The 8579-nt window shown below is 39.8% G+C and overlaps 3 protein-coding genes across 3 annotated transcripts; 2 read left to right on the top strand and 1 right to left on the bottom strand.

The window, feature by feature from the left end:
• Positions 1–1839: 1839 nt before the first annotated feature.
• DI09_162p30 (uncharacterized protein) lies at positions 1840–3313 on the top strand (the record flags this gene model as incomplete). The annotated part of the gene is made up of 4 exons (XM_013383507.1): positions 1840–2010; positions 2041–2990; positions 3090–3197; positions 3253–3313. 4 exons carry the CDS (start codon positions 1840–1842, stop codon positions 3311–3313), a joined length of 1290 nt encoding a protein of 429 aa, XP_013238961.1.
• Positions 3314–4534: 1221 nt separating this feature from the next.
• On the bottom strand, positions 4535–5015 carry DI09_162p20 (subunit 7 of cytochrome b-c1 complex; the record flags this gene model as incomplete). The annotated part of the gene is made up of 2 exons (XM_013383506.1): positions 4535–4836; positions 4964–5015. The coding sequence occupies 2 exons, from the start codon at positions 5013–5015 to the stop codon at positions 4535–4537; spliced, it is 354 nt and encodes a 117-aa protein (XP_013238960.1).
• A 98-nt stretch (positions 5016–5113) lies between these two features.
• Positions 5114–8579, top strand: DI09_162p10 (uncharacterized protein; the record flags this gene model as incomplete). Its single annotated transcript, XM_013383505.1, has 1 exon — positions 5114–8579. A coding segment is annotated over one exon (3466 nt), but the record flags the coding sequence as incomplete, so codon positions are not given.

The following is an 8579-nucleotide window of genomic DNA, read 5'->3' as shown; positions in this document are numbered from 1 at the left end:
TTAGAGTCAAGTTTTGGTTTTGTAGGTGAGCCTGATAAACAGGTATGCTTCTCATAGACATGCTGCGATAACAAACGAAGGAGGCGATCTAGCCTGTTCTCCAATTTTCTCCATAGGGAATTTAGTGACATGTAACTGGTAAGATGTTCTAGATTTAGATAAATCCCTTAAAGCGTAAATGGTTGAGTATACGCACTTACAGCTCCAATGAACAGTAGCGAGAAGGCTTTGCCTTGCATGTAATCGCTAAAAAGTTTTAAATCCCCTGGATTTATCTGAAGGAAAATTCAATTGAACGTATGCGCGCCACCTACGGCCAAATCTGCCTTCTTTAAAGGATTTTTAAATTCCATTGGTAGATCTATCAATGAAGCCTCTGAAATTTTCCTACATATCGCGTTAGCATTTCGTTCATTATGAAAGGGAATCCTAGGGTTTAAGATCGCAACGAACCCATAGCCTTCCAGATTCCTACAATACTTGCTTCAACATACTATTGTGGCAAAAATCAGAATAAACGGATTTTACAAATTCGGGATGTAAATAATTTCTTAAATAAGCCCAAATTGCCAACATGGACTTATTTGACAAAATTCATACCAAATTGATGGTTGCTTTTGACTCCTTTGTCTCCAGGCTTCGCCAAGGAGTTGCATCTACTCTTGGTACTTCTGGAATTAAGAATTACTGCGAGGAACCTGATTCATGGTCTGAGTCTTTCCTCCTCGGTGAAAAATACGACTTTACAGATGAAGGAAGGCAAGCGAGGGAGCTTCGACTTGCTTCGATTCCATATTTTTGTTATAGACACGGATTTTTGCCCATAGTATCTTCCAGTGGAAAAGAGCTGACTAGCGACATTGGCTGGGGGTGTATGCATCGGTCAGGTCAAATGTTTTCCGCCTCCATTCTCCAGATCATTTTGGGGCCTTTTGATGATGACAAGGTACACCTGTCAAGTTGTAACAACAAAGCTTTTGTCTTTTTTCTATGACATTAAGACAGCGCCTCTGTCTATTCAATCGATTTCCTCGCGAGGCAGCTTATTTTCTAAAGATCCTGGATCATGGCTTAGTCCGTTGCCCCTCAGTCTGATCTTGAAGTACTGAAAAGTGATTGCTGTAATTTTACTAGGAGCATCTTTGAAGAAATATGGAAAGCTCAATTTCAAAACTCAATCCTAATTGAATGTTGTGGCGACTGTGGCCAAATTGATCGAAGATTTATTTCAGCCACCTGCCCCAAAATTTTGTTTTGCCCATTGCGAATTGGCCTTGATAAGATCAATAAGATATACATCGACCAGCTAAAGGTACAATCAAAATATCAAGATTATTCTCATAGGCTTTGCTTTCAAAGCCCTACTCACTCGGGTTGATCGGTGGAATCAAACAAGCCTCTTTTTTTTCTCCTGGGTATGAAGGTACCTTCTAGGGCTTATTGTAGATAAAAATTTGCTGTGTTTTGATCCTCACTATCCAAAACCGGCGCTTTTAAATTCAAAAGTAAGCCTTTTTAATTAAAGTAGTGCCATTCAACTTGTTTTAATGGCCAGGTCATACGAGTTCCTTTTGAAATCTTGGATCCGTCCATGCTAATTGGATTCTATTTCGCACAGCCGAGACAAATGGAAGATTTCATTACCGAAATCGAGAAATACTCCAATGCAGGAACAGGATTTTTCTCTGTTGGAGATCTCAACAGAGAGCAGATATCATTTTCTCATTTGGATGAATTTTGAATTGCACAGCAGATTTGATTTAGTAAATAAATTTAATTTTTACAATTTTTTATTGAATGATTTCTACTAAATCTTCCTCATATCTCAATATCAATGAGATGTTTGTTACGGAAGGCGGGGAAGCTCTATTGAAATTCAGAGAGGAGGTAGCACAGTTCTCTTTGCACTCGGCTGCATCCAGACTCTCTGCAGAAAAGAAGGCCAAAAGCGAATTTTCGTTTTCTATGTATAGGGCCGAAAGGAAAAAGAGAGATGAGAACCATTTTTCAGTAATCTTGGCTTTTATTTACTTTTCCTAGAAATTTGGCCATTTAGCCACCCAAGTAAGCGGGTCTAGGCCGATTTCTTCCGTATCCATAGGGTCCAACAAATGTTTAACTGGATCGTGGTGCGGAGACGCTACGCTATGGGATTTAGAAACCCTCAATCCAATTTGCTTGCTTGAAAATGGATATTTAGACTCTCGTCTTTGTAGTGTTCTTTATAAGGATCATTTTGATGAATTAATGTTTACCGGCGATTCAAACGGGCTAATTAGAATGTGGAGGCTCGATGGGGACTCCAAAAGCCATGCCATTGGGTCTTTATCAGGACATCAGGGTCGAGTGTCTCAGATGGTTTCTTTTCCTCATAATCAGAAAACTTCAATTAAAATATGCTCTGCCTCTGGTGACACCACTTGGAGGATTTGGGATGTTGCTACCGAATCGTCAATCCTTCTTCAAGAAGGGCATTCAAAAGACGTTAACTCCATTGATGTTCATCCAGATGGCGCCTTGGTTGTCACCGGTGGTTTTGACGCTAATGGAATTGTCTGGGATGTTCGGATTGGTCGTCCCATTTTTACTCTCAAGGGACATTCAGATGCAGTGGTGGGTGTTTCCTTCTCTGCAAATGGAATCTTAATTGCATCTGGTAGTCAGGACAATACAGCACGGATATGGGACTTGCGAATGTTAAAATCGGCATACAAATTGCTTGCACATACGGCTCCATTGACCGGTGTGAAATTTAGCAAATCTCAATGCCATCATTCTTGGGGAGCGATCGAGGGATCTCCTCTGCTTCTCACTACAAGCCAAGATATGACGGCAAAGCTATGGGCCTCCTCTGCAGAGTGGGCCCAAGTAGCTCTGCTTGCCGGTCATTCCGGGAAGGTAATGCAGGGCGATATTTCTGAAGATGCCCGTACAATAGTTACAGTATCGTACGATCGTACGCTTAAATTATGGCAAGTTGCGGATGCTTTGTAAATTTATTAAATAAAAAAATAAAAAAGCAGCTAGACGTGTCAATATAAACGAAGCTCTGGTTGCTGAATAAATAAAATACAAATATTTAGAAGTAGAAAATTGACCCCAAAAATTAGGTATTTGGTTTCTTTTTTGGAGGCGAGGGGTACGGAAAAGAAACGTGCAAATGCAGCTCTCTCAACCGCTGTACAAAACAAAAATAGGTGGAAATAGGCAATGTGCCGATTTCAAAATAAAAAGTAGGAATATTTACTATAGACTCAAAAATAGGAAAAAGTTGAGGATGACCGGTGAGCAATGGACTGAAAAAAGGATTTAGCGACTCTAATCGATTTGGATCAATGGTAAAGTTTGTCAAGATCGACTTGATAACAGATATTTTCTCGGTCGAAGATATATTTGAAAACCACGCCACAAGACGATTTTCAATGTCTTTGCCTGTTGCATTCGTATTAATACTTTTCGAAAAGGTATCATTGACATTTGAAAATTTCTTTTCAAGTATCCTTTGATAATAAGCTTGATCCAATGTTGTATTCAATTTGGGCAGCGTATTGATAGAAATTTTTGAAATGTGGGTTGTCATAAAGGTAAGGTTGAGTTTATAAAATACGTCAACAACAGTAAAAAAATCTTCTGAATACTCGTTAGAAATTACCTCCACAACTTTATATCTTAGTGCCTTTTTGAGAAAAGGCACATGCGCGTATTGTCTAAGTAGCGATTTTAACTGAATGAAAATTCCACGGTTAGGCATCGAGCTGAGGGCTTCCGCCACCAGAACCAGGTTTATTTCCGGAAACTTGTACACATAATCCACTATATGGCTCTTTAAATGATCCTCGAAAACTTTCAAATATGCGAATTGGGACGGTTTTTCGAGATTTACCAGACAAAAGTTTATCAAAATAAAAGCGAAAATTATAGGGAAAGGTAGAAACAGAAGAGCCTTTGTATATTTCGAAAATTTGAATGTAGCTTCGCTTGGAGGTTCGTAGCTTTTAATCCCAAGCTTGGAACCGGCGGTGTTGATCAATTTCGACAAGAAGAAGTATACGACAATTGAGAGAAGGCTCGAGAGTATCGTTATAGACACTGAACTAAATAGATTCATACTAACAAAATTGAAAACCTCAGTATAGGGTATTGGGAATGCTAAATAGCTTGAAGCCATTGTTGCAGGTACAAATCTTGTATTTTTGGCGTTCAGGGAATCATTATCCAGGATGTGGCCATCCTCTGCAACGATGACTTTTTCCCCAAAAAAGATCCCTTGTGGATGTTTGAAAATAAACAAAATGCAAAAAAGTGTCCCACATAAAAGAAGAGAAACATAGGCAACAACAGTGCTGCGGTGTTTCATAAAAAGCACGTCGGATTAATTTGGAAAAAAAATTAATTGGTCAAACACATAAAGCTTGGCCATTTAGTGGCCCAAATTCGATAAATTGAATTAATTACAAAATTTGGCATCATCGCCAAACCAATTGTGCAGTGGAGCATGGCCCAAGTGCCATTTATTGGATTGATTATGTATTTCTTAGGCCTTTTTCTCTAAAAAGCTTTTCATTTGTGATCGCAGCTCAGAGGTCGAAGAGAGCTTGTCCATTAAGGAACGCTCATCCCTCTCCTTGCATATTGCTTCTATGATGGGCCAGAGGTATTTACGATCCTCCTCCGGCTTTGTCCACTCTTCCCTTGACAGACGTTCATGTTTCATGTGCAAATGGATGGCTCGACGAATGCGAAAAGTTCTATCAAATTGCTCTTGCTCGGACAGGCGAGATATTGCTTCCATTACAACCGGGTGGTTCGTGTCAATAATATCATCGACATAAAGGCCTAAAAATCAGCCATGTTAGGGTTGGGATACCGAATTGCCTATGGCCCCAAGTGCCAACATACCAGTTTGCGAAACTGACCACCTTATTGTGCAATGCAGGCCGCTTTTCAAGAAATGTTCGGATACTTTTTGTCAATGCCCTGACCTTTGGATAGTAGTTCGGAGTCTCTGAGAACATTCCGAAACAATACAAATGTAAAAATTACTTTTGATTGCGTCTTGCAAAGCCTGAATTTTAAATTGAAAATTAGGAACTTTCTTTACTCGCTGCTGTGAATGGATGTAAATCACTTTCGTTCCATTTATGTGTTTTATTTCCACATCGCATATAAATCGACAAATCAACTGGATCAAAGTGATGGTATTTATTTATGTAAACTTGTATATCAGCACGAGAGTTTAAAAATTTTTGTCCTTGTCAATAATGAATGGGTATCTTGCTCCCTTTTCGCCGTTTCCGAACTAATTGAATCATATTCGCAGCTTCTTGGCATACATTGGATAAAGTTCCAGGATTCCGTTATTTTGGCCTTAATTTTCAACAGGTACTCGATATATTTAGAGAGAAGCGTCATTTTCGACACCATTACTTCTATATTGAGGGGGGGAAATTGCAGCGCTACCACACCATCTCCCCAAATTTCGCCAATATTGCCTGGAAATCCCACAGTGGGCGAAAACACCCTACCCCTTTATAAGTCAACTTTGAAGAAATTTGATTTTTTTGGGGTTATCTCGTCCTTTGCTCCGGTGTCAAATGGAATCGTTGTTTCTAATGACCAAGGACTGGGATATATCCCGCGTTCCGACTCCATGATAGTTTACATTCCCGAATTGTTTGGTAGCTTTCATATCCTGCACGCTATATCCTTTTCCCCCGAATCTTCAGACGATGTTTCATATTCGTATATTCTCTTTTATTCCATCGAGAGGGAGGAATATTTCATATTGAAGGCAACATTCGAAAGATCTTGTATATCTCCCTCTTTTTCTGTCCTTCCAGGCTGTGATGGATTTCAAGAACACTTAAAAGGTAGCATCTTAAATCCGTATGAGCCCTTAAATTGTTCGTTTTCGTTAATCGAATCGTGTCTCCATATTCTGATTTCTTCAAAATCAGCAAAGTGCTACTCCCTTGTTAAGATTTCTGCTTGCGGTGGCATTGAGATCTTTCTTGTTGAAAACTTGAACGGAAGCTCTACCTCTCAGGCTCTTTTGGTGACTTTCAATGGGGTTTTGCTTGAAAACGAATATACTGCCATTTCATCTTCCCTTATGCGACCACTGTTTCCAAAGGCCATCTCTGTAATTGCTACGCATGAAGGAATATTCTTCTATATAGACCGAGAAAAAATCCCAATCCCCCATTGCTCAGGTTTGGCGAAACACAATGTACTTGGACAAAGGCTTCCAAAAGTATTCATCTATGACTATAAGGTGATCATACTATTTGACCATAAAGTTGACACTCCAATAAGCTTGGAGCTCGACTTATTTATGGGTTCACACAACGTTTTGACTACACCATTTCACCTTTCCATGTTTTACAAAATCCTTTTGGGGCTTAACTCTATCATGCCGCATCGATGCTTTGTTTTTGATTTATTTTCAAATATCTATGCTTCAAATCAGAATATAATCGATGTTTTGTTGGAATTGTTCCAGTCTCAATCCTACTATCGGGAGGTACTTTCGGCGCGTTCTTCTTCGTTTCGCTTATTTTGTACCTGCATCTATGAAGATTTAAATATTTTAACCCTTTCGCACCAACATCCGTATGTAGAAGCTATTGAATATTTGATTGGATTTCTGTCTCGGATCCTCAAAATCAACATCTTGGATTCATCGGAATTTCGAAGCTCTCTTATTTGCTGTTTGGCCGACAATTCAAACATCGACAAAATCAAGGTAGACCCTGTGCTTTTTCCATCCAACACATGCTCCTTTTTGTTCCCAAGAATATATTTTTTTCTCCAAAACTGGGCTGATCTCGTCAACGGAGATTACGGGTCGCTATCTTCCATTTATAACTTTGTATTTTTCGCCACGATTCTTCTTGGCGATATTTTGCCCGGGCAGGTGACCCTCAACGGGGTTTTTGGTTCAGACGACAGGAGCCTCGTTCGTATTACACAATTCACCAACTTCCTGTCCAATGGTCTTGAGAAGACTAAGCTTCCAAACCAATTTGAATGGGTCTCGCGTATTTCGCAACCCTTCAGTGTATATGCACTTTTGCTTAATGAAAAGTATCGCCTTTTAAGCGATTCCATTTCTTTAGAAACATTCAAAAATATCAGCCCTGATATGGCCAGTGTCTTGCTCGAATTCTTTGCCAGAAACGATATCATCAAATCTCAAGAAAAGTCGTGTGATCTGTTTTCTCCAAGTCCGCCAAGCAGTGTCCATGTCGAGCATATGAGGAAGCTATTTTCTTTGGATTTTGTAGAGAATTTAACGTCGTTCAAGCTCGAAAATGATCAGTCTCAAATCGAGTCTTTCGTTGGATTTGAAAATTTGTCCTCTGTGTATCTCAAAGAGACAGACCTATTAAAGGTTCAGGCCATTTTAACCGAAATTTTCACGCTAAAAAATGCTCACATGCCCGCTGGTCTCTTGCTTATCAGCTCCATAGAACTTTCAAAGGCTCAGCCCTCGGATGTTGGTGCAACATTTTCATCCGTCCTTTCCCAAGTTAAACAAAAAGTCTATTTTTCCACACATTCAACCTCGCCTACTTTTGATCTCCAAAGACAAAAGCGGCTTTTCGAGTTTTTGCTGTGCATCAAGATCGTACTTGAGTTTAAGGAGAAAATTGACCTGTCCTATGTTTTGTCTGTTAGGCCAAAGTCAAAGTCCAACACATCGTTCACCAGCTTTTACCATTGGCCTGCATTTTTATTTGGTCTAGGGCTTTCCGGCAATTTTACAAAGCCGTATCCGCACGATGTGATTTTAGAATTTATCTCCGTTTCAGAGCCGACTTCGACATCTTCTTCTGGCACAAAGGCCTCTAGCTTGTCTGATGTCAATCTTGTATCGGCTAGCTCGTTTCTGTTGTGTTCTGGAATTTCATTTATAGGTTCCAAAGACGTTCTTCTTACAAAATCGGCTAGCATGCATTTCCCGTCCATTGTGTTTTCAAATCATTTGACGCTTTCGTTGCCAAACTTTGATTCCAACATCATTACATATCCAATAGTTGATTTGCCGCATCATTGTGTTGTTATTTCAGCAGTAATATGTTCGGGTCTGTTATATGCTCAGTTCCCGCATCTGCAGCTTCTTAAAGTATTTCTTGGCGAGTTTCTATATTTGTTCAGCAATACGTCATCCCAAAAGGAGGCAAAACAATTTTCCTTCAAAAACTCTGGATGCCGGTGGTATTGGTCATCGTCTTGTAAAATTTCTAAAAGCGGGAACCTTGTGGACCACGAATTCAGCACTGCAAATATTTATTCACACTTCCAACCGATAACGGGCTCCCATAAAAAACATCCTTCCTCAGATTTCTATCCAAGCCGCAGCATGCGGCTGGACAACCAATTCTACCCCTACTATTTGTCTCGTATTAAGGGCTTTTCATTGGAGGGCCACTCTCTTTCCATTTGCTTTTCATTGGGAATTTCGCTATTTTCAATTGGATTTTCGACAAACATAAGCGTTGATAGCGTCATCTCCGATATCATTTCGGTGCTTTTTCTCTCCACTAACAAGGGGATAATCTTGAACCATCCTACTG

Source organism: Mitosporidium daphniae (assembly GCF_000760515.2).
Source record: "Mitosporidium daphniae strain UGP3 chromosome Unknown contig-162, whole genome shotgun sequence".
Taxonomy (NCBI): Eukaryota; Fungi; Microsporidia; genus Mitosporidium; species Mitosporidium daphniae.
The sequence above is the reverse complement of the archived record's forward strand: the minus strand, read 5'-3'. Positions and strand labels throughout refer to the sequence as shown.